Source organism: Peromyscus maniculatus, chromosome 4, assembly GCF_049852395.1.
Source record: "Peromyscus maniculatus bairdii isolate BWxNUB_F1_BW_parent chromosome 4, HU_Pman_BW_mat_3.1, whole genome shotgun sequence".
NCBI lineage: Eukaryota > Metazoa > Chordata > Mammalia > Rodentia > Cricetidae > Peromyscus > Peromyscus maniculatus.
This window is the reverse complement of record NC_134855.1, coordinates 10,375,485-10,401,768: the sequence shown is the minus strand read 5'-3', so window position 1 is coordinate 10,401,768 and position 26,284 is coordinate 10,375,485. Positions and strand designations below refer to the sequence as shown.

At 44.7% G+C, this 26,284-nt stretch overlaps 1 protein-coding gene across 2 annotated transcripts; it reads left to right on the top strand.

Moving 5' to 3' along the window:
* Positions 1-664: 664 nt before the first annotated feature.
* On the top strand, positions 665-23,801 carry Gle1 (GLE1 RNA export mediator). 2 transcript variants are annotated; one of them, XM_006983384.4, is made up of 15 exons: positions 665-943; positions 2,858-3,082; positions 6,214-6,324; positions 7,471-7,619; positions 7,842-7,902; positions 8,442-8,696; positions 10,603-10,834; positions 11,878-11,990; positions 12,132-12,201; positions 16,009-16,151; positions 16,247-16,437; positions 17,478-17,607; positions 18,946-19,050; positions 21,374-21,456; positions 22,701-23,801. In XM_006983384.4, the coding sequence occupies exons 1-15, from the start codon at positions 845-847 to the stop codon at positions 22,831-22,833; spliced, it is 2,100 nt and encodes a 699-aa protein (XP_006983446.2). In that variant the 5' UTR covers positions 665-844; the 3' UTR covers positions 22,834-23,801. The 2 variants fall into 2 exon arrangements, with proteins under 2 accessions (XP_006983446.2, XP_015857429.2); XM_016001943.3 differs by having other exon boundaries at positions 733-943; positions 10,603-10,843.
* The last annotated feature ends 2,483 nt before the right edge of the window (positions 23,802-26,284 follow it).

Below are 26,284 nucleotides of genomic sequence, written 5' to 3'. Positions count from 1 at the left end.
AGGCCTCAGATTCTTCCCAAGTTCCTCCCTCTCCCTGGAAATCCCACCTATCCTCTCTTGCCTAACTATTGGCCATTTAGCTCTTTATTAAATCAGTCAGAAGGGGCCTTAGGCAGAGACACATTTTCACAGCATAGAAAATGATTATCCCACAACACTCTCCTTAACTTGTTGCTTTTTGTTGTTGTTATTTTCTTTTTGTTTTTCGAGACAGGATTTCTCTAACAGCCTTAGCTGTCCTGGAACTCGCGCTGTAAACCAGGCTGGCCTCGAACTCAGTGATGCCTCCCAGGTGCTGAGATTAAAGGCAAGAGCCACCACCGCCCGGTAACTTGTTGCTTTTACTTAGCTAAATGCTTTCAGGGTTTATGTTACAGAAGGTTATTTACGTGGGACAGGGGAAGAATTCCATTGCACTTCACAGAATACTTTGCTAATTCAGGAGGTTGCCATTTGGGAGGCTTTCGCATTACGATTACCGTCGGTCTGAATATTCACGTACAACTTTTAGTGAAGACGCGTTTCATTTCTCTAGCGTAGCCCTGTAAGAAATTATATCTCCGTTTAGCTTTCCCAGAACTGTCAGTCTCTTACAGCAGGAGCCTCTCAAAGCTGGAAGAACCGCCTCATTTCCGCTTTCTTGCGCTGGCCCCTATCTGCGCAGGCGCGGGCGTTGACGAGTGGGAGGTGCGCCGCTGACGGGCGCTGTCTGCGACCGTTACGGGCGGGGCTACGCCGGACGTGGGGCGGGAAACCCGGAAGCGGAGGCCGGCGCCTCCCCGGCGGCGGATTCGAGGGTGTGTTTTGTCTGTAGCGTTCTCGGTGGCGCTGCAGGTGGCCCGCCATGCCGTCGGAGGGTCACCGCTGGGAAACTCTAAGGGCGCTGCGCAATTCCAGCAAAGGCCGCCTGCCCTACCACCGCGAGTGGCTGGTGCACTACGAGGTGAGCGGCGGCCGTCACCACGCGTTTAACACGCTCCCTCCAGCGCGGGTGCGGGGGGCCGGGCGTGGCGATGGGCCGCTTTGCTTTTTTACTACTGTGCACATAACTTTCTCCAGCCCGTCCTAGTTGATCTACGGCCGCTCCGCTTAACGGGATGCCGCCTGCCCAGAGGCGTCACCATCACCCCAGTCCACTCCCGGGTCTGGGATCTTATCAGCCACGGCCTCTCTTTCTCTTCTGCTTTATAGTCCACTTGCTAGGACTACAGCTCTCAATCTGTGGGTCGAGACCACGTTGGGTAGTCCAACGACCCTTTCACAAGGGTCACCTAAGACCGTGGGAAAACAGACTATTTGCATTATGATTCATAACAGCAAAATTACAGTTATGAAGTAGCAACGAAAATAGTTTTATGGTTGGGGGTCACCACAACATGAAGAACTGTATTTAAGGGTCGCAGCATTAGGAAGGTTGAGAACCACTGCACAGGAGCCCCAGGCTTCTTGGAGAGCATTTGATTTGACCTAACTCTAGTGTTGCCAGTGAAATGACTGGCTAACCTGTGGACGGGGGCGTGGTCCTCATAACTACTGTTTGCAAAGCCCTTCCGTAAAGTTTGTTGGTGGCTTTTCTTTATCAGTGATACACATTTGCCCGCCCACTGCCCTGGAGGTGTCTGAGTTTATCTGTATTACAGGCTTGAACAACCCTACTGTATGTGAGGATACTTTTGGACTCCAGACTAATGGTACATACATGAAAATTTCCCACGGGCTGTATTCTGTTTGATGTTTAGATTGCTTTCATATTTGCCGTAGTGAGGACCAGTGAGATGGCTCAGCTAGTACTGATGACTTGCTAGATGAGCCTGGACACCTGAATTCAACTACTGGAACCCATGTAAAGTTGGAGGGAGAGAACTTTACAAACTCTGCGTCCAGACACCATGGCAATCCCCCACCACCATCCCTTGCACATACAAACAATAAGTTTTTAAAATTTGCTCAAATGTATGTTTACAAATTGTTCCTTTTGGACATTGGTTCTCAACCTTCCTAATGCCTTAAACCTTTAATACAGTTCCTCGTGGTGCGGTGACCCCCAGTCATGAAATTATTTGGTTGCTACTTCATCACTGTAACTTTTCCACTGTTATTAATTGTAATGTAAATATCTCATATGCAAGCTATCTGATATGTGAGTGCAAAGGGGTAGTGATCCAGGGATTGAGAACTGGAATCCATTGGGAATGGGGGATTTGAAAGTCTTTTGTAGCTCATGCTTGCTTTGAACTCCTGACCCTACTCCCACTACTTCCCTGATGTTAAAATGATAGGTGTGTGACAACACATCTGATTTTAACCTGATTTTTTCTTAGAAATGTAGTCTGCGTCATTATTAAGAATCCACTTATGCTGACGAGATAGCTCCATGGGTAAAGTTGGTTGCTGCATAAGCTTAATGACTGAGTTCAATTCCAAGAACCTATGTAAAAGTGGGTACGAGGACTGATCTACAAAGTTATCCTTTGACCTCTACATGTATACTGTGGCATATGAGCCTACACAAACACACACACACACACACACACACACACACAAATAGTAATAATAAATTTTTAAATGCTGTAAATAAAATAACAGCAGCAATAATAAACCACTATTGCCGGTACAGTGGCTTATAATCTCAGCACTTCAGAAGTGGAAGCAGGAGGTTCAAGGTCATCCTCAATTTGATACCCTGTCTCAAAAGCAAAAAGAAGAAGAAATCCTACTGTATTTTCATCTCTGGTTGTTAATGCAGTTACTTTATCTTCAGTTTTCACTAGCTTGCTTGGGCCCTCAGTTGTTCAGCAGTGTATGGAATGTCTTATATCAGTAGACATACAAATAGGCTTAACCTTCTTCTCCTTAGGATGTTTTGGAAGAATGCACATCTCTTCCAAAACTATCTTCTTACTCTGGATGGGTGGTAGATCACATCCTACCCAACACCTCACCCCACACGCAAGAGAACTCTCCTTCCTCTGAATGTTCACCATCCTCTGGATCTACTCCAGGCCTGGACCAACACTCACTCCTTAAGTCTCCTGTCAGAAGCACTCCAGAATCCTCCTCACCTTCACCAAATGGAACCAAGGTAAAGTTTGAAAAATCCAAGTGTTTAATATAGTCATGTGACAGTGACATTACCCTGAAGAAATGATTGTTTCCTATTACAGTTGTTTGTAGGAACAGTATTTGTCATATCTCCCAGTGTGTGTGTGTCTGTAGATGTATGCACATGTGTGTGGAGGGCAGAGGTCAACTTTGGATATTTATTCTCAAGGGCCTTCACCTTGTTTTTCAAGACAGAGTTTCTCTGTGTAACAGCCCTACCTGTCCTGGAATTCCCTCTGTAGGCCAAGCTGGCCTTGAACTCACAGAGATGTGACTGCCTCCTTAGCGCTGGGATCAAAGTCCTGAACCACTGTGCTCCACTCTTCACCTTGTTTTTTGATACAGTGTTTCTCACTGGCCTGGAGCTCACCAGTTAGGATTAACTGGGTGGCCAGTAGTCCCAGGAATCCTCCTGTCTCCTCTTCCCCGGTGTTGGAATTATATTCATGCCACCATGCAGTTTTAGATGGATTTGGGGATCAAACCCTAGGCCTTTTTGTTTGCACTTTACCCACCACGCTGTCTCTCTAGCCTAAGGAGAGACATTTTATTAAGAAAACCAGAGCTGGCCGATGGTGCTCACACCTTTAATCCCAGCACTCAGGAGGCAGAGGCAGGTGGTTCTCTGTGAGTTCTAAGCCAGCCTGGGCTACAGAGTGAGTTCCAGGACAGCCAGGACTGTTATACACAGAGACCCTGTCTCAAAAAACCAAAAAAGTAAATAAATAAATAAATAAATAAATAAAACCAATGTGACTGACACCAGTTATGGTGATGCACACCTTTAATTGCAAAACTTGGGAGGCATAGGCAGGTGGATTCCTGTGAGTTCAAGGCCAGTCTGGTCTACATAGTAAATTCTAAGCCAGCCAGAGCTACATAGTAAGACTCTGTCTCAAAAAAAGAAGTAAAGTATTGTGCTTCTTGGCCTTTTGGAGAAGATCAAATGTAAATCAGTTAGGGCCAGCAATGGGAAAAGGGAGAGGGAGGAACAAAGTTGATATCATAGAAAACACAGTGGTTCTTGTGAAGGGGCCCCAAAATAGCTTGGCCACACAGCAGCCATGACAGGCTTAGGGGCCTAGACACAGCTTCTGTGACAGGCTTACTGGCAGGCAACACCCAGATCCAGGAAAAGCCTTAAGCTGATACCACCCAGGGATCTACCCAGGGGTGAGGAAGTACCTGATGTCCCAAACATTCCAACCATTAGAAAAGGTGACCAGATGTCCTTGAGTCTAACACACACCTCTTTTTGTTTTACAGATACCCTTAGACAATTGTCAGCCAATCAGGGTCCTGGACCCTGGAAATCCCCTCACCCCAACCTCTGCTATGAAAACTCTGCCCCATCTGAGCTCAGGGCTCTGTGCTCTCACTGTTGTGTCGGACAGACAGAGGGACCAAGCTCCGGAGCTTGAAATAAAGGCTCTTTGCTTTTACATGCGGGATTCGGTCTCCGTGGTGGTGGTGGCGGTCTTTTGGGGGTCCCTGTGATCTGGCCATAATAGTTCTAACCTGTTTACTGCTGTGGTTGGCAGTGTGAACCTGGGAGATTGGGTCTTAAAATAAGGCACTCTTAAGTCTCATATAATAGCCAACTTTTTTCAGAGCACTGGACAATTTATACTCTGAGGATTAAGGAGAGTCACTTGAGTAAAGTATACAGTCACAAGGACATGCCACACATGGCAAAAACATGTTCTTCCATAGAGACAAAAATAAATAACAACCAGTGTAATGAATAATCTGAAATAAACATTTCTATCTGCCACACATGGGAGAGGCAGGAAAGCACAGTCCAAGAACAGTTTTGTGTTTTGAAGAAAATGAGGTCACAAGATGCTTGTCTTATTTTGTTGGAATTTTCTCACAAGCTCTCAGAAATCCCCTCGTACACTTTGTGCTGTGTTCTGACAGGAACCTAAATTATTTTCATTATTGGTGATTTTTTTTTTTTTTTTTTTTTTTTTTGGTTTTTCGAGACAGGGTTTCTCTGTGTAGGTTTGCGCCTTTCCTGGAGCTCACTTGGTAGCCCAGGCTGGCCTCGAACTCACAGAGATCCGCCTGGCTCTGCCTCCCGAGTGCTGGGATTAAAGGCGTGCGCCACCAACGCCCGGCCTCATTATTGGTGATTTATAAGTCCATCATTGGTTCCTAAGTTGGATGTGTTAGGCTTTGGAACTCAAGCATTCCTCAAAAGATCCTGTGTTGAACTTTGCCCTCCAGGCAGCAATATTCAAAGGTGAGGCTTTTGGGAAGTGCTTGGATCATTATCTTCAGTAGATTAATACATTTCTGGGTTCATAATCTGATAGGGCACCAGGTTGGAGGGAGTGGGACCTTGTCAGCTAAATCTAATCCCAGGCCCCTCCTTCCTCTTTCCTTTGCTTCCCGGCCACCTTAAGGTGGCTGCTTTTCTCTATCACATCTTCTGCTGTCATGTTCTGTCTTAGCACAGCCCAGAAAAAAGCAACAAGTTGTAAAGGCCACCAACCCCCAGATCATGACACAAGACTTACTAGTTATGAATGCTTGGTCTTGTCTTATGCTCGTCCCACTATCTCTTATAACTTATAGTAACCTATTTCCCTTCATCTACATTTTTCCTCAGGAGCTTTCTACCTTTCATTCTGTATGCCCTACTTTTCCTGCTTTCTCCGTGTCTGTCTGTCTGGCCCAGGGGAGTCGTGTTCCCCCTCCCCCCACATTCCTTCTATTCATTCTCTCTGCCCACCAGCCCCTCCTATCCCTTTACTGCCTAGCTATTGGCTGTTCAGCTTTTTATTAGACCAATCAGGTGCCTTAGGTAGGCAAAGCAACACATCTTTACATCATTAAACAAATGCAGCATAAACAAATGTAACACATCTTACATAGTTAAAGTAATTTTCCATAACAAGTAAATCAAGTGGCTGTGTATAGAAACTTCTGAATTGGGTTCCAAAATAAATCTTACTTTTGAATAATTTTCTAGGAAAACACCTAGAAAACTACAGTGACAGAAAACTAGCAAAGACATGATCTTTGTCTATAAAAGACAACATAAGTTTACCATGTTAAAAGCTCATTCATTTCGTTTATTTATTTTCTCACTCGTCTTCTGTTTAGATCACACATGAGGGCCAGCGCACAGAACCTATTGTACTTCTGTCCTCCCGAGCGATCAAAGTGGAAGGCTGCATCCGAATGTACGAACTGGCGCACAGAGTGAGAGGAACAGTAAGTGAGACAATGAAGCAAGGAAGGCTTGACACTAGAGAGCCACCTTCCACTAGACTTCCCCCAGGGGGAGGATACTCACTGCATGCTAATCAGGATATGTCACCCACTGAAAGCTCACTTTGGAGGTAGGGTGATGTAAAGGTCAAAAGTGAACGCCCTCAAGTGAAATCTGGTTCCATTTTCTGGCTGTTCAATTTTAACTTAGGCTTTCCTATATTCCATTTAATTCTCTAGAATTTGCAGATGGTCCAGATGTGTCAGATATGTTTATATTATGACAGTTGTATTTTATCTTTTGAAAGAATAGCATTATTTTAATTAATTTGACTTTGGGACTACTCTAGCTTGTAAAATTAAGTTTTGCCTGAGTCTAAAATTGAAAATACAGTAAATTACAATCTTAAAAAATGGCAAGAGCCTGGGGAGATGGCTCTGTGTAAGAGCACTTCTCTGTAAGCATGAGGACCTGACTTCACATCCCAAGCACTCATACAGAATGGTTGTATTTGCCTGTAACCCCAGCATTAGTGGGGAGAGAGGCATATCCTGAAAGTTGACTGGCCAGCCACTTTTAGCCAAATGGGGAGTTTAAGGTTCAGTGTGAGATTCCATGTCAAGACAATTAGAGAGAGTGATAGAGGTAGACACTTGACATCTTGCTCTGTAACTGTATACACAACGTGATACACAATACTACATTACCACTGCCCCTCCATACACACACACACACACACACACACACACACACACACACACACACATTGATAGAGAAGTTGGTTAGCATGCACAAAGCCATGGGCTAATTCCTGGAAGCATATGAAACTGGCCCCGTGTCCATATTACCAGGGCTAGGGAGGTGGAGACAGGTAGGATTTAAAGGTCATCCTTAGCTACAGAACAAGTTTGAGACCAGCAAGGGCTACATGAAATCCTGTCTCAAAAACAAAAAAAACCAAAAAAACAGATAAAAGGGGGAAAAAATTCCATCCAAGGATAAATGCTCCACACAGCACTTGAGAAGCAAGCAAGCAGGTGGTTCCATGCGCTGGCGTCTCCCAGGTGCTAAGGACTAAGCGTGGTGGTCAAGGAGCAAATGAGCCAGATGATTATGGCACTCTAAAGGCAGGTGCCGATCCTTTGCAGGAGGGCCTGAGGCAGTGGCAGGAGGAGCAGGAGAGGAAGGTGCGAGCCCTCTCGGAGATGGCATCTGAACAGCTGAAGAGGTTTGATGAGCTGAAGGAACTGAAGCTGCATAAGGAATTCCAGGACTTACAGGAAGTGATGGAGAAGAGGTGAGTCTTCCTGAGTGGTCGCTGCAAATGTCTGTGTGGTCAGCTTGATTGCTTTCCCAGGAAAATCCCAAGGTGAAAGTCAGTCCTTAAATATCAAAATAAAATAGGCAAAGAAGTTTCCAGCCTGGCAAAGTGACCAGCCTTGGGAAGAGGCCTAATATGACCGTGAGGGGGAGGGAAAACTGTCTCAGGAGACTTCCCTGACTCTGCCTTCTTTATCAGTACCAGAGAAGCCCTGGGCCACCAGGAGAAGCTAAAAGCTGAGCATCGCCACAGAGCCAAGGTCAGTGCCTGGGAGAGTCGGCATGAGTGTATGGGTATCTGTCTCTGGCCCTCTGAATGTTTGTCACACGATCAACAGCCGCTCTAGAGACCTTGGTCCATGACCATGCTCCTGCATAGTGCTGTGTAGTTCTCATCACTGTGGTCAGATACCTGAGAAGACAACGGGAAAGGGGATCGTTTCAGCTGCTGGTTTCAGAAGGCTCAGAAAGCCTCTGCTCTCTGGGCTGTGCCCTTTTCTCCTTCTCTCCTGGGGCCCAGCCTGTGGGGATGGTACCACCCATATTCAAGTAGGCCCTCCTTCTTTGTTAATCCTCTCTGAAAATGTCCTTCGGAACCTGTAGAGGTATGACTTGCTACTCTCCTGGGTTCTTTTTCAAGCCAATCAAGTTGAAAATTGCAATTAACCTGTGTCTTGGCCTTGGGGAGTTTACTTCCTGCTCTAAGCCCCCCTGTGAAAAGATGTAGCTCACCTAGGATCTGAGCAGTGTGGAAAGGGAGAGGTGCCCCCACTCAGCGACTCAGTGGCCCTTTCAGTAGATTCTCAACCTGAAGCTGCGAGAGGCAGAGCAACAGCGTGTGAAGCAGGCAGAGCAGGAGCAGCTTCGGAAGGAGGAAGGCCAGGTCCGTCTACGCAACCTGTACACCCTGCAAGAGGAGGTCCTTCAGCTTAACCAGCAGCTGGATGCCTCCAGTCAGCACAAGGACCTGCTGAATGTCGACCTGGCTGCCTTCCAGACCCGGGGCAACCAGCTGTGTAGCCTCATCTCCGGAATCATTCACACCACCTTGGAGGTGAGGGATTACAGAATGACTGCTTCAGGTTAGAAACAAAGCTGCTTAAAGTCAAAGTGTACTTTGATTTACAAATGATGCCTCCTGGTTGGCTATTGGAGGAAATACCAGTCATTGCTTGATCGGTGGGGTAAGAACTGGTGACAGAGCTCTCTGGTAAAGCATTGGTTCGCTTCCATAGGTCCTGGCAACATAAAATGAAAACCTGGCAAGTAAGAGACAGTAATACATTAAAAAAAAGATTAAATATATTTTATATTCATATCTTTGTCTCCATACTTTATATTTAAATGTAAAGCCAGAGATGAAAGAAACTAAGTATGATGGGAAAAAGAGGAGTAGTTTTCAGTAAGTACAAGAAACACTGGCGTTATACAGGAAAACGTTGGTCTGTCTAAGTACATGAAAGTTAAAGACGTTACAGTTAGGAAGTACTTACCATATACACTGAAATTTAATGTCCTTGATTCAAAGAATGCTCTTGTAATTTATGCAAAAGGATAAACTGCTTTCATTTTCTGCTTTTCTTATACAAAAAAAAAAAAAAAATGAGCAAAGGACATGACAGGCTGCTTTAAAAAACTGAAATGGGCCTTGCCACATGCCCAGCAGGTAGAGACCTGAGCTTAGGCTGATGAACCTGAGCTCCTGGCTCACACGAGGTGACAGGAGAGAGCCAACTTGCAGGAGTTGCCTGACTTTCATTTTCTTTTTTTTTTTTCCAATTAAAAATGTGTAGTCCAGGGCTGGAGAGATGGCTCAGAGGTTAAGAGCACTGGCTGCTCTTCCAGAGGACCTGAGTTCAATTCCCAGCAACCACATGGTGGCTCACAACCATCTGTAATGAGATCTGGCACCCTCTTCTGGCCTGCAGGAATACACACTGTATACATAATAAATAAATCCTAAAAAAAAAAAAAAAAAGAAAAGAAAAAAATGTGTAGTCCAGACTGGCCTCGAACTCAAGATCCTCCTGCCTCTGCCTCCTTCAGCAAATCCTACTGGTGCGCGCCACCACAACCGGCCTGACTTTCATTTTCTTGCTGTATAGCTCAACATGGCTGGGAACTTAAGGCATTGCTCCTACATCAGCCCCTTGAGTGCTAGAATTACTGGTATATGTACCATATACTTGATTTTGTCACAAACTTTTTAAAAAAGATTGCTCTGACCATTGTTGAAAGCATCAAAAACTCCATTGTTGGTTGCTATGGATGTGATGATGATACACCTTTTGTTGTTATTGTGTATGTGTTGTGTGTGTGTGTACATGTGTAGAAGTCAGAGGACAATTGTATGGGGTCAGTACTTTTCTACCTTTATGGGGGTTCCAGGTGTTAAATTCAGGTTGTCAGTCACAGTTGCTAAGGAAGTACCTTTACCCACTGAGCTATTTCAGTGGCATTTTTTTTTATTTTTTGTTTTTTCTTTGAAACAGTGTCTCACTGTGTAGCCCTGGCTGGCCTCAAAACCAAAAACAAACAAACAAACAAACAAAACAACAACAACAAAAAAATGCGGGCGGTGGTGGCGCACGCCTTTAATCCAAGCACTCGGGAGGCAGAGCCAGGCGGATCTCTGTGAGTTCGAGGCCAGCCTGGGCTACCAAGTGAGTCCCAGGAAAGGCGCAAAGCTACACAGAGAAACCCTGTCTCGAAAAACCAAAAACAAAAAAAAAAAAAAAAAGAGTTGCAGCAATCTTCCTGCTTCTGCCTCTCAGGTGCTAGGCATGAGCTACCGCTCTCTGATAGTAAATCTTGAAGAGAACAGGAAAAGAGTAGGTATTTGACCATGTATATGCACTGATCCAACAGTTCCACTTTAGAAATGTACTGTGTGTGATGTGACTTAGCCCCACGAGGTTATCTAGGAAATGAATGTTAATTATTGTCTCTCACTCTGACAGAGTGGTTATCCCACAGCAGAGAACCAAGCTGAGGCCGAGCGAACCCTGCAGGAAATGCGGGACCTCCTCTCAAATTTGGAGCAGGAGATCACCAGAGCCTATGAAATCAAGAAGAAGCAGGATGAAGAGGAGGCCCGGGTCAAGCTGCAAGAATCACAGGTGCAACAGGGGTCAGGGGCTCCCACCCAACCCCCTGTGCCCAGCCCAGGCCCAGCAGGAACACAGAACGAAGGTGAATTTGGTATGGATGCAGTCCTTTAGCTGTTTGAGTTTCAGGATATTTAAAAACAAAACATACATTTGAGAGAGAGAGAGAGGGAGGGAGAATATATATGTCATATTACAGAATGGCCCAGTTTATCAGAACTTTTACATAATGTGTTTTAGTTGATCTGGAACCAATTTCAGATTCTAGCACTTTCCCCAGGGACTTGAAAAGCCTGTCTGTGTCTAATGGGTGTGTCATTCCAAATATTGCTACTGCTAAGTATTTCATTTTAAAAGAATTATTAAAGGCTTATTTATTTTTGTTTTGTGTGTATGAATGTTTTACCTTTGTATATATATATGTGCCCTACATGTGTACCTGGTACCCACAGAGGCCAGAAAAGAGCATTGGATCTCCTGGAATTGAAAGTACAGGGACTTGTGAGCTTCCATGTGGATCCTGGGAACTGGATAGCTCTAGTCTTCTCCAAGAGGAGCAACTGCTCTTTTTAGAATTTTTTTTTTAAAAGATTCTATTTATTACATATACAGTGTTCTGCCTGCATTTATGCTTGCACACCAGAAGAGGGCGCCAGATCTGATTACAGATGGTTGTGAGCCACCATGTGGTTGCTGGGAATTGAACTCAGCACCTCTGGAAGGGTAGCCAGTTCTCTTACACCGAGCCATCTCTCCAGCTCTGGAATTTTTTTTTAAGGATTTTATTTAATGTGTGTAACTGCTGAACCACAGTTTCTCTAACCCCACTGCTAAGTATCTGAAGTAATGTGTACAGATAACCTTGTGTAATATGTTTGAGGGTCACATAGCAATGTGTTTAGCCAGACAGTGGAATCTGTTTCTACTTGTGTCGCAGTGTGACTTTAGCAAACAACCTTTCCATGTCTGTTGCTTTACTCCTTAAATGGAGGTGGCAGTAGTATCTACTTCATAGTGTGATTGTGACCACTGAAGCATCCAATCCATAGTGCAGTGCTTAGAATAGTCCTAGCTCATATGGCACATTAAGTGAGCTCACTGCCATTAAGGCCTGTCTTTTCTTCTCAGACCTGCAGGTGAAGGTACAAGACAGTACGATGCAGTGGTATCAGCAACTTCAGGATGCGTCTGCCAAATGTGTGTTGGCCTTTGAGGGCCTGACCACCAGTAAGGACAGTCAGGTAAGGGAGAGTTGGGTGGCAAAAATTGGGTGGTGTGCCCCACAGCCTGACATCCTAAAAGAAGGTACTTGGCATGTCATGTTCCCTTGTCTTAAAGGCATGTGCTCGGATCTTTAACATACCACCATTCTCTTTTGGCAGGCCAAAAAGATAAAGATGGACTTGCAGAAGGCAGCCACCATCCCAGTGAGCCAAATCTCTACCATTGCAGGTGGGTCAGATGGTTAACAATATTGTCCTTCACTTCATTGGCTTATTTTTGCAAACTGATTGCTCTGAGGTTCTCACAAAGTGTAAGCTGGGAATGTGGCTTAGTGGCAGAAGGCTTGCCGAGCATGTGCAGAGGCCTGGGTTCCGTTCCCACTGCCACCAAACAGAACAAGAAAATGTGTGTTCAAGCTGTGTTGCGTCCCCGTTTTCTTCTGTTTTCCTCTTCAAACAGAAGATAGCTGGGTCTAGCAGTACGGGCCTGTAATCCCAGCTGGCTGAGGCTGGAGGATCATAAATCCAAGTTTATAAAGTGCAGTGCAGTGAGACCTTATCTCACAAGGAGAGAGTCAGGAGACACTCAGGGATACAGCTAGTAGAACCCTCAACTGCTAGGCCTAACTCAGCCCTCAGTAGCATAGGAAAGAAAAAAGGAGTATTTGTTGACTCTTTTGGGAGGGGTTCAGATGATCTTATTGAGAACCTGGGGGGTGGGAGAGCTGGGGGAGGTGCTAAAGAAATGCTGCGGGGATAAAGAGATGACATGCCAGAACCACGGACCAATTTTCAATCTTGATTTATTTTGGGTTTTTGAGACAGGCTTTCTCTGTGTAGCCTCAGCTGTCCTGGAAGTAACTCTGTAGACTAGGCTGGCCTCCAGCTCACAGAGATCTGCTCTTTTTATTTTTTAATTGGTATTGGAAGTTGAAGGCCTGGTGTCCTGTACTAGTGAGCGATTGATTCTAACTTGTTTATTTTATTGAGTTAGTGGGCCACTGTGTAGACCAGGCTGTCCTTGAATTCATCTTACCCTGATGGGTGTTCTTAGTTTCAGACATGTACCACAACACAAGATTTTATTTATGTATATATGCATGTGACTATATGAGTGTATGTACAAGAGCCTATGGAGGCCAGAAGAGGGCGTTGGATTCCTTGGAATTTGAGAGCAGCCTCATGTAGGTCTAGGGATCTGAACTCTGGTTGGTCCTAATGATTGAGGAGCAGTTGATCTTAACCACTGAACCATCTTTCAGCCCCTGATTCATTTTTAATAAACTATATATTAATAATAATTATTTAGAATGATTTTTTTACTTATTTTTTTGTGGGGAGGGTGGGGGAGACTTGATTTGGAGATAGGGTCTCACTATTTAGCCCTGGCTGTTCAAGAACTCACTCTGTGGATTCACTCACAGAGATCTGCCTGCTTTTGCCTCTCAAGTGCTGGTATTAAAGGCATGTGTCTGGCTTTTTTTATTTGTATTTTTGAAGTGGTACTGGTAATTTAACCCAGCACTTTATATAGACATACTAGGCAAACACCCTGGTCTCCCAGCTCTAGGATGGCTTTTAAGTATAAAGTTGAAAGTTACTACTGTAAACATGAAGATAACTTGGGAGGGAAAAATGGGAGAATACCAACCTGGGATATCACTTATGATCTTTGTTTTTGTCCTACTTTGTCCTGTGTTAGCTTTCCAAACTCCAAGATTGACATTTTAATACTCTCCCCTCCAGAGATGTAGCAAGTAAGACCAGACTGAGAACGACCCTTCTTTAGAGCCAGGGTTCAGTTTCACAGCTGTAGATGAGGAAGCCCCCATTACAGGCTGTACCATCAAGAAGTAATAGAGCGGCTAGAGAGCCCCCCTTCTTGCTCTGTGCCTCATCACCCTCTTACCTTGTTGCCAAAAAAAGCACAGGAATGTTGTAGATTGTGCCCTCAAGGTCATTTGAGCAAACTTACTTACAACCCACTGTTGCCTGCAATTCTTTGTGGAACAGGGCAGAGTGGAAATAAACACATAGCATATTGAGGAATTTAAAGTGGTGTTTCCTTTGACAGTGATGGCAGAGGGTGACTACTCTCTCCTGCTTCTCCTTGCTCCTTACCCTCAGTCACTGCAGTCTTACTTCAGCTGCAGGCAAGTAAGCAGCCTGATCTCCTCAGAGGCTGTATTTACCTCTTGGTCTGATTTAGAGACTGAGGTGGCCTTCTTGCCCTAGTCAGCTCTTCTGAAAGCCTGCCTTTGGTCCCAGCCTTCCTGTCACCTGCAAGACTTTGTTGCCCCTGGCCATTCTCTCTTCTTCCTGAGATCGGTTCCTTTTGAGGCTTCTTTCCTTCAGCCTTTAAATGTGCTTGAGCGCTCATACCCCAGCACTGATTCCCTTGCTCTCCCGCCTCCCGATCACTTTCTAAGCGGCTAGTCTTTCTGTTTGGCCTTTGGACTACAAGCTTCTCTTGGAAACAACTCCCCTGACTTCTGCAGATGCTGCTTCTCGGGGTTCACCTACCTTTCCTTTCCTGCCTTTGTTTTGACTGTAGTGCTTCCCAGGGGCCTGCTGTCACCACAGTTCTGTTGTTCCTCTGACCTCATGGTGTCAAACATTACTTTTTACCAGTGACGCCTCACTCTGTCCTAGTGCATTCCTTTCTTCCAAGCTTCAGACTCTAGCGGCCACATTAGGCACTTCTCTGCCTAGATGTGTCTCAACTCCCTCCTAACTAGTTTATCTTCTCTGTTTCCTTTTCTTCCTGCTGGAAACGGAAGTAATCTGCATGTCTGTTCCCATACTGCTGTTAGTCCAGTGAGACCCAGCATGCTCTGGAATTAGTGCTCAGGACGGTTGAGTGAGCAGAGGAAAGAGCAGCACATGTTCTTACCACTGAGCCATCTCTTCAGATCTGTGTAGACAGATTTATTTATTTTTATATTATGTGTGTGAGGGTTTTAGTGTGTGTATGTGTGTGTAGCATGTGTGTGCCTGGTGCCTTTGGAGAAAGTAATAGAGCCCCTGGAAATAGAATTATGCACAGTTGTGAGCTTCCATGTTGGTTCTGGGATTGAACTTGGCTTCTCTGGAAGAGCAGCCAGTCCTCTTAACCACTGAGTCATCTCTCTCTAACTCCTATTTACTTATTTTTTAAGATTTATTTTTATTTATTAGTATGTAGGTATATGCTTGTAAGTAAAGTGTCCTCCAAGGCCAGAGGCATTGTATCTCTTTAGAGCAGAAGTTATGGGTGATTGTGAGCCACCCACTGGGGGTGCTGGGAATCAAATTTGGGTCCTCCACAAAAGCAGTATATATTTGTAATTGCTGAGCCCTCTTTTCAGTCCCTCCACATTGTTTGGTGAGACAGTTTCTCACCGAACCTGGAACTTAACATTTTTAGCTAAACTGGCTGGTCAGTGGGCCCCTAGGATCTGCCTGTCTCCACCCTCCTAGTGTTGGGTTTACAAGCATATGCTGCCACACTCAGATTTTATGTGGGTGCTAAGGATTCAAGCTCAGCTCCTGCTTGTGTGGCAGGCACTTTAGCCACTGAGCCACCTCCCCAGCCCTCTGTTATATGCCCATCTGCAATAGTGTGTGGGCTGAGAGTCTAAACTTCTATACAGATGGATTTTGATAGATGCTTTGCTCTGTCACTGCATTGTAAAAGAGATGGATGTTAGCCGGGCATGGTGCTGCACTCGGGAGGCAGATCTCTGTGAGTTCAAGGCCATCCTGATCTACAAAGTGAGTTCCAGGACAGTTAGGGAGGTTACACAGAGAAACCATGTCTCCAAAAAAAAAAAAAAAGAAAAAACAACAAAAAAGAAGATTGACATGAAGTTGTATATTATTGAGACAGGGTCTCATGTAGACTAGGCTGGCCTCAAACTCATTACATGGCCATACTCAACACAAACATGAATTCTGCTCTTTGTACCCTTCCTTCCCACGTGCTGGAGTTAGTGTGTGTGTACAACCATGTCCTGCTGCAGTTTTATCTTTTTGTTGCTTTTTCTTTTCTACCCAGGTTCAAAGCTGAAGGAGGTCTTTGAAAAGATCCATAGCCTGCTCTCTGGAAAGCCTGTTCAATCTGGTGGGCGTTCTGTGTCTGTCACTCTTAACCCACAGGGGCTGGACTTTGTCCAGTACAAACTGGCAGAGAAATTTGTGGTGAGAAACCTTGTTGTCGGGTAAAAGAAGCTGGTGGAAAGTGTTGAGCCTTGCTACGATAATAATTTGAAATTGTGTCATCTTTGTGTTCCTAGAAACAAGGTGAGGAGGAAGTGGCCTCTCACCATGAGGCAGCATTCCCCATTGCAGTGGTGGCATCTGGTATCTGGGAGCTCCACCCCAAAGTGGGAGACCTCATCCTTGCTCATCTCCACAAGAAGTGTCCCTACTCTGTTCCTTTCTACCCAGCTTTTAAGGAAGGGATGGCTTTGGAAGACTATCAGCGGTGAGATCGTTTTCTCCTCCCTCACTCACTCTAGGGAGAGTAGTCGAATATAAGAATCTGAATCTGTTTTCACTCTTTCTCACAGCTCCTTCTCTGTACTTTAAATGTCCTGTCAGAAACACAATGTCTTGAACCATGATTGGTATTGCACATCTGTAATTCCAGGATTTGGGAGGTTAAGGCAAGTGGGTTTTCAGGTTATCCTGGGCTATGTAGCAAGAACCCCGTCTCACAAAAAAAGGTGGGGGGGAAGTAATGTCTTTCACACAAACTGGATGTCTTTTGGATTTGTAGATTTGAGGGGGTGTTAATTGATAATCCCCATCACTTACTGGAAAGAATACCAGATCTAGGACCCTGAGTCTTAGAATTTTTTCATCTTAGAGCTTTGCAGAATAGGGTAAATCATTTAGATCTCATTGAGAAGCTGCTTTAGTCAGGGTTACTATTGCTGTGATGGAACACCATGACCAAAAGCAACTCAGGGAGGACACAGATCTTCATGGAAAGTAGGTAGAGCAGGAACTCAAGCAGGACAGGAACCTGGAGACAGGAGCTGAGGCAGAGGCATGGAGTGGGTGCTGCTTACTGGCTTGCTCCTCATGGCTTGCTCAGCCTCCTTTTTCATAGCTCCCATGACCACTAACCCAGGGGTGGCACCACCCACAGCAGGCTGGGCCCTTCCTTATCAATCTCTCATTAAGCAAATGCCCAACAGACTTCCCTTTCCCTATAGCTGTTTTATTTATCAAGGTATTTTCTCAATTGAGGTTCCCTCTTCTCAGATGATTCTTGGCTTGTATCAAGTTGACAAAACTTAGGCAGTTTCCTTATTTGTGAGTTCACTGGTGAATTTGCTTTGAAGAGCTAAGTTTTATATAGAAATTTAATCATGAATACCCGTGCTTTGTACAGATATAATAATATGAGTATGTAATAATAATGCAAAGTGCAACTAGTAGTACCTTAAGCCATAAAAAGAAACCTCTTTGTCACCCTCATTTTGGCCTTGTCATTCTGAATTTTATCTTCACATATAGGATGCTTGGCTACCAAGTGACGGATTCGAAGGTGGAGCAACAGGACAACTTTCTAAAACGAATGTCTGGCATGATCCGTCTGTATGCTGCCATCATCCAGCTCCAGTGGCCCTATGGAAACCGGCAAGAGGTAGGTGGAACAGCCTGCTGTTGATAAGGCATGGTAGCCCAGCATCCACACAGCAACTGCACCTTGGTGGTAGTCTGCTCTCTGTTACTAAGAGAAACAGCTTACAAGGAGGAAAGCTGTACTTTGCTTTGTGATCCATTGCCTATGCATGGATTGGGACATTTGTGAGAGCCTTCAGTCTCACTCTCCCTTGGTCCAGTTGCCTTTGGAGCCACCGTGAGACAAAGCATCATGGCAGAAGCATGGGCAGAGCAAAGCTGCTTATAGCAGTTGGCTAGTGAAAGATGCAAAAAGCTTTTGAGGGGGTTCTCAGCAAGTATCCCCTTCAAGAGTATGTCCCCAGTGACCTAGCTTTCCAACTGGGCTCCACTTCTTAAAGGTTCCACACTCCGTAGTACCACAGGCTGGTGACCAAGCTTGTAACTCAGTCTTTGAAGGCTCTTGCAGGCTGTCCTTCAGAGAGTCTATACTGTGGAATGATGGGTAAAGAATATGGTAGCCTCATAGCTAAAATATAGCCTCTCTATATTTTAGAGAAGTGGATGTTGATTCTTTGGCAACTTTTTTGAATCAACAAGAGAGTTCAGCTGCTCCCTCAGCTGAGGCCATAAAGAACTAATCTTAGAACAGAGTCCACAAGTCATAACATTTATAAAAGTTTGGTCAGTTGTGGTGTGTTACCTGTAATTCCAACACCAGGAAGCTGTGGCAGAAGGATTGCAAGGTCCAGATCACTCTGGACTGCGCAGTGAGACCCTGTCACTACAATACCAAAATGAGACAAAAAGTCAGGCGTGTGTGGCGGGGGAGCATAGTGACACGCCTTTAATACCAGCATTTAGGAGACAGGGCCGTGAATTCAATGCCAGCTCGGTCTACTTAGATGCTCCAGGCCACCCAATGCCAGTGAGACCCTGTCTCAAAATGAAAACACCAAAAAACAACCCCCCAAACCAAGTCAACAGCAACAAAGTCAGGTGAGGTGGTTTACCCCTGCACTCCCATCTTGGGAGAGTGGGCCAGGGAGGATTGCCATGAGTTTGAGGTCAGCCTGAGCTACAAAGTTAAGACTCTATCAGAAAAACAAACCACAAATTTCCTGAACATGAAGCTGGTGCTGGTATATCAAGTGAACCCTGTAAAGAATTTGTGGGAGCCTGCACATGGATCAAAATATTTCAAAGAATGACTTCCTTAGCTTTTGTTCTTTCTGCTCTGTCGTGTATGCATGGACCGGATGCTCTTGGGGTTCATGTCTAATGGTTGAGTGATGTACATGGAGAGTTTATTCTGTGACTAAAATGAGATGATGTCATGACACAGCTGCTTGCCTTCCAGGCTCATCCTCATGGCTTAAATCATGGCTGGCGCTGGTTGGCACAGATCTTAAACATGGAGCCTCTGTCGGATGTGACAGCCACTCTCCTGTTTGACTTCTTGGAGGTAATTCCACTATCCAGTGAGAGAACGCCAGCGGTTGAGGTGGCCTCAGGACGTGGGGAAAAATGAATGGGGAAGCACCATAGAAGTGGGGCCACGCAGTGGACAGTGTTGGGCTGCTGTTACCCAGCTTCTCCCGAGCCAGGAGACGGGCCTGGCTGCCACTTTTTCCCTCACTGTCCTTGACTTCTCTTAGACTAGGGTGGGCCATTTTCTGCTCTTTATAATGTCTTGGGTTGGGGTGTCCCTGCAGGCTTTATAGCTGGCAAGGAAAACAATTCAGTTGTGGGAAGAATGAAACTCAGTTCAGCCTGGTGCTAGGCCAGGACTTGGAGTCTGACACCAGCTCATATATTTTTGCCATATTTAAGCATAGCACAATTTTGGAAAAAAGTTTTCAGATAATGACTCAGCCCTGTGAGTACAACAACACTTAAGACATGTTTACATTAAAGCTCCTTACAAAGTACACATGGCTTCATCCATAAGATGGGTTCTTGTTGACTCAGAAACAGTGCTCAAGATAAGGGTCTAGGGAGAACGACTGAGTTTGTCAACACAAGGCCTGTGGGAGTCAGGATTGGTCTGGCTCCGTGATAACACAGAAGTCACTTAGGCTGTCGTACGGTACAAATGGCATCTCTCACGAGGATAGATTTGTTTTTTGTTTTTTGTTTTTGTTTTTGTTTTTGTTTTTTTCAAGACAGGGTTTCCCTGTGTAGATTTGGAGCCTGTCCCGAATCTTGCTCTGTAGACCAGGCTGGCCTCAAACTCACAGAGATCCGCCTGGCTCTGCCTCCTGAGTGCTGGGATTAAAGGCCTGCGCCACCACCGCCTGGCAAGGATGAGTTTTATGACCTAGAAGTAATACTCAAGGTTTAGGGGGAAAGGGCCTGGGATAAGTAAAACGTAAATTCTGTAAGATACAGGCTGAGCCTCGCTCATCAGACAGCAAAGGATGACCAGGTCGTAGACTACATCCATTCGCAGCGTTCCAGGAGGAGAGGTTAGAAACCTTTTTCCTTTGAAGGATGCCTGTGAGTTTAACTTCACTGCCTTCTCCTTTATCAATCTGCGTGCACAAGCACTTTCCGCCCTCTACAATAGTGTGTATCCTAGTGTAAGTAAAAGCAGGCTTCATTCTAGGGATAGAGAATTGAGTAATGGAACTATGGTAGACTGCAGGCGAGTCTCCTGAGACACTGGAAACAGGAACCAGATCACCAGGCACCAACACACTCTTCCTGGGTCTAGTCTTCCATAAATGTTCTTGCTTTCTGAGGCCCCTTTCCTTGCTTCTCTGTGCACTATGAGGACTATCCTGGGCTGTCACCCAGTCTCAGTTTGGTTACCCAGTGTGGAGGGATCAATATCCCACTGTTCTCATGACTACTTTCTGGGGAGAAAAGGCAAGCTTGGGTCAGATACCTCCCTCCCTGGAACTCAGAGATCCACTTGTCTTTGCCTTCTGAGTGATAGGAGGAAAGCATTCACCACCACACCCAGAAGAAGGAGCTGCTTCTGAAATAAGCTTCAGGGAACTGGGAATGGCTGTAATCCCAGCACAAGGGAGGCTCAACAGGAGGATCACAAGTTCGAGACCAGCCTGGGCCACTCAGTGAGACCTGGCCTCGAATGACTGAATGCTGAGAGTTCATGCCCTGCCAACACTGAAGCCCTTAGGCCTGTAATTATAATAGCTCCCAGTTAGGATATAACTCCTGAAGTCATGGTGTATCAACATCAAGACTGAGTCTGAGACAAGCAGGAACTAAGAGGAACGCCATGCTATTTGTTAAGCCTCGACAGTTGACTTAAGTGGGAGTATATAATAAATTAGAAGAAAGTTGGATTTTTCTTTAATGTTATGAAGGGACTTAAGGTCTTATGCAGGCTAGACAATGCCCACAATTGACTACATCCCCCACATAGAAAGTTGGTTCTTCTCCACTTACTCCTTACTTAGTAAGTGACAAGCCATGGCTGAGATGTTTTCCACCTATTCCTTAGTTAGCTAAGTGATGCCATGCCTGAGATGATAGGAGTGATAGGCAAAGGAGTAATTGTGTATTTCTCATGAGTTGATTTTTGTTCTCTGCTCACAGTTTTGTTTTGTATTTTTGTTTGTTTTTTATTTTTTTGTTTGGTTTTTTTTTTCAAAGCAGGGTTTCTGTATGTAACAGTCCTGGCTGTCCTGCAACTCACTCTGTAGACCAGGCTGGCCTCGAACTCACAGAGATCGGCCTGCCTCTGCCTCCCGAGTGCTGGGGTTAAAGAATGTGCCACCAGCACCCAGCTACTCTCATAGTTTTTACTTTCCTTCTAGGTGTGTGGGAACGCCCTCATGAAGCAGTACCAGGTCCAGTTCTGGAAGGTGATACTTCTCATCAAAGAGGACTACTTCCCCAGGTACAGGCTTATTGATCAGCCCACTGGGGAATTAGTAGGTAACACTTGAAAGCCAGGTACCATGAATTCCTAAGTGCTAGTGCATTGTGTGAGTGTGTGTGTGTGTGTGTGTGTGTGTGTGTGTGTGTGTGTGTGTGTGTCTTGCTGAGTTTTTATTTTCGTTTTCTTTTGTTCTTTTGTTTAGTTTGAGTCTCTGTAGCCTAGTCTGTCCCAGAACTCTTACCAATCCTGTCTCAGCCCTTTTTTTTTTACTTTTATTTATTCCTCTCTCATACAATATATCCCAACTGCAGCTTCCCCTCCCTCTACTCCTCCTTCCCCTCCCCCTCCAACTCTCCCTCCTGCAAATCCACTCTCCTACCCCTGCAGGCCTCCCAGGGACATCAACTGAACACATCACAAAGTACATTAAGGGGTTGGGAACTTAGCTCAGTGGTGGAGGCAAGGCCCTGGGTTCGATCCTCAGCTCCAAAAAAAAAAAACCCACCAACAACAAAAAAACGAAGTACATTAAGATCAGGCACAAACCTTCACATCAAGGCAGTTCGAGGCAACCCAATAAGTGGAAAGGGATCCTAAGAGCAGGCAAAAGAGTCAGACCCCCCCAGTCCCACTGTCAGGAGTCCCCCCAAAAACCCCATGCCAGTAACCATAACATATATGCAGAGAGCCTATCGTGCAGGCTGCAAGATTGCACATTCAGTCAGTGTGAGTCCTGTGAGCCCTGCTTAGTTGACTGCAGACTGTGCTCTCCCGGTGTCTTCACTGGCTCCCACAATTCCACCTCACCCTCTTCTTTGGGGTTTGCTGAGCTCTGAGGGGGAGAGATCCAATGGAGACCTCCAACCTGGGATGACTCTCTGCCTGATGTTTGGCTGTGGATCTTGTGCCTGTTTTATTTTAAAGTTATATTGTGTGTTTGTTTGGTTTTGGTTTTTCTAGATATGGTTTCTCTGTGTAGCTTTGGAGCCTGTCCTGGAACTCACTCTATAACCCAGGCTGGCCTTGTGCGTGAGTGAATGCATATAATGGTGTGAACAGAGCCTAGAATGTGCTAGATAAGAGCCCTATCACCCATACTCAACATCATGTTGAGTTGTGTTGAGTGGCACCACCACTGCCCGGCACAGCCAGCGTTCCTTAGAAGAGTCAGCAGATCTAGTCCTCGCCTGACCAGAGCATGGAGATGTACCACAGGTGGGATTCACATCTCTCTCTTCCTTTCTCTCTCCCTCCCATGACAGAATTGAAGCCATCACAAGCTCAGGACAGATGGGTTCTTTCATACGTTTGAAGCAGTTCTTGGAGAAATGTCTGCAACGCAGGGAGATTCCTGTCCCCAAAGGCTTTCTGACCTCCTCCTTCTGGCGCTCCTGATGTCCTCCGTCCTCAGTCATCACATCACGTTACATCGTGTTGCAGGAAGGGCAACAATAAAGCAACTGAGACAGCGGGTTTGGAAGAAATCATGTCAGATTCAGAGCTTCGTCAGGGTGTTTTGTAGATATCTGTACCATGTGACTGAGATTGTCATAGTTCCCAGCCTTTTGCCAGTCTCTTGTCAGAGTTTGTAGTTCCTGTAGATGTCATGGACAGAGCAACAGAGCTGGCCTTCCTTACTTTCTTATGTTATGGGAGAGGTAAGAAGGGGCAATTGGCTGCATCCTCTGTCTCTAGGATCTTTCAGAGAGTTGGGGATAATTTATCTGTTTCCCTCTGACCTGGAGCGAGCCCACTGTTTTCACATCCACCCTCTGCCCCATCCCTTTTCATACACATACTCAGAAAGTCAATCTCTTAAGATTCCCTTAAAGTATCATGTGATGTTTGAGGCCAATCTCTTCTGTGCAGCCTGGGTATGAGGTAAAATACTTCATACTTGATGGCTTGTAAACTACTTTTATATTCAGAGGACATATATGATGTAGGCATGGACTGAACCTCAGAGTGCATCAAGTTAGCGGGTATGTGGATCAGGACTAGGAACATACAACTATAGAGTGCTCTCCGTCTTCTTGATCTGGAATTTGGTCCCTGGATAGCTAAGGATGTTGTATGAGATCAGGTACCTTCTTGTTTTTTCTCACAGTAATGAAGATGGGCTGAGATATGGCTTGCAGCATTAGGTGTGGGCTGAAGATCATTAGCAGTGAATGCATTGGTCATTAGGAGGAGCTGATTATATCAGATGGAAGTTGGTATTTGTTTTAGGAATAGATTGACTCTCTGTGTACTGCAGAGGGCCTTGTGTGGTGGGTGTTTATTGGTTCTCTTGAATGGCCTAAGCGTTTCAATTGTTGACTACAGTGCCCCAAAAAGCAATAAAGCTTGAATTTTCAAAAATCCTCTGCTATTATGTGGTTGCCTCAATATTATCTGTGTCCTGTGAGCAGTGTATGTAAATCCTATGGACATGGATGTCTACAGGTCTAGGTATGGAATATGTATTTCTTCCTCTTTATCTTCATCTTGGAAAAACTGGGTTTGTATCATTCTTTTTTAAAAATGATGTCCCAATAACTGACTTTGATCTAGCAAGAGTTGTGGAGGGTTGAGGCTCCACATTTTCCTAGCCTGCAGGAGACCTTGGGCTCCAGCTGCAGTGCCTTTCCCCAGGAAGAAAAGTTAGAATATTAAGTCCTCTAATGTAACAGAACACTATGTACACTTGAGTCAGGAGACTGGACTCCATTAATTTTTTTATATTAAAAATGTAAAGTTCAAAAAAAATGTAAAGTTCTAGTCCTTGAATGCTATTATTATAAACTATTTAGGATAATTAAATGCAGGTTAGTAGTTGGTCATCTCTAACCATCAGACTGGTAGTCATGTTAGGTCCGTTTTCAAGGTCAGAGATATACTTTAGATAGGTGCTCTTCAAACACTTCAGAGACCTGCAGAACATGACATTTAAGATATTTTAATAACATAAGGCTTTTCTTGATAGTGATATATATCTGTTCCTAGCAGCACCAATCTACTTCAGAGAAGATGATGGGCATAGAAGAACCTCCATATAGTTTACTTTCATTTGTGGCAAAGTTAGTCATTGGGCAAGAAACTGCCCTTGCCTCAACTGCTGACAGTATGGTGTCCAAATTGGATAAGCAGGACACAAAAGGCAACTGCTGAGCTTTGCCAAGACAAGGTAGGACAGTCCTTCAAAATTTCTGCTTCACAGGAAAGTTTTAGACATGCTAGGCCTGTAGGCCAAAGATGGATGCCCCAGCGTTGCAGAGGAACCTGACTGTCCAGGATGTCTCTGTCATTTCTATAGTTTTGGAAGTTATTTGCTCTGCACTTCCCGTTTACTCCAATAGTTTATCCTTCTCAAGTCTCTGATGGGGTTGAGGAATAGTTATACCATTTTCTTTGTTACCAAATTCAGAAAAGAAACTTAGAAAAGAGTTGTAAAGTTTATAAGGTTGAGAGACATAAAAGCTTAAGTTGTTTATCTAAGAAAATATTTTAAGGTCTAAAAAGCTTTTTTTGTTTGTTTTGTTTTTCAAGACAGGGTTTCTCTGTAGTTTTGGTACCTGTCCAGGATCTTGTTCTGTAGACCAGATTGGCCTCAAACTCACAGAAACCTGCTTGGCTCGAGATCCTCTTGAGTGCTGGGATTAAAGGCATGTGCCACCGCCACTTGGTGAAAAAAAAGATATTTTTAGGCTGGTAATACAAGTTATGATGGAAAGTGGGTTAGTAATAAAACTTTGGACTCATCAAGATAGAATAGATACTAGAGTAATTTCTCTGAATTTGTCAAATACAAATGGACTGGACATTGCAAGTATAATTCTTACTTGTTTATTTTTTTTATTGTATATAGTTTCACTATGTTAGAGTTAAAACCTTTTTATCTAGACAATACCTAATAATTGTTCTTATTGTATATAGTTTTTCTGTGTTAGAGCTAAAGCCTTTCCTTTTTATGTAGACAAACAGGGCAGAGGGGGCATGTTGTAGAATATTTGACCGCACTGTGACACTCGAGACTATTAATAAAGTTAACCTTGAATTGGGGGTAGAGTAAGTGACTAACTGACCAGAATTAGCCAGAGATTTGGAGGACCCAGGATATGATAAAGAGGCACAGGAAGGAGTAGGGAGGGGCTTAGAAAGATTTGTGGGCCCTTTTGATCTGGGAAGTGTGGAGAGATGGTCATCTGGTCATTCCTCCACAGTTTCCTTTATCAGGTTTTTACCCCAATATCTGACGACTGGTTTTTTTATTTATATTAGAATAATTTAGATAAATGCTTCATTATATGGTCTCATGTGCAACACAGCATGCATGTGGAGGTCAGTGGACAACTTTGTGAAGTCAGTTCTCTTTCTACTTTTACATGGGTTAGGGTTCGAACTTAAGTTGTGAGGCTTACATGACAAACTCCTTTACTAGCTGATTCATTTCAGCAGCCTGAGAAAACCTTCGTTTTGGAATATTTGTTTACACTGTATGAAGACGTGTCACTGTGATTGATTTAGTAAAGAGCGAATGGGCAATAGCTAGGCAGGAAAGCTAGGCTGGATTTCTGAGAAGATAGAGAAGGGGACGAGGAATCTAGGCATGCAGATCACACCAGAAAGATGCCATGAGTCTGAAGAAGTTGGACATACAGTGCAGAGCGGAGGTAACCGAGCATGTAGCAGAAAGTAGATTAAAGAAACAAGTTAATTTGAGTTACTTTCATAATTGAAATAAGTCTCTGTGTTGTTATTTGGAGGCTGGTGACCCAAAGATAGTCCAACAAGAAAGCTTGCTACGTACCTTTTTTGTTTTTTGAGGCAGAGTTTCTCTGTGTAACTGAGGCTGTCCAGGACTCAC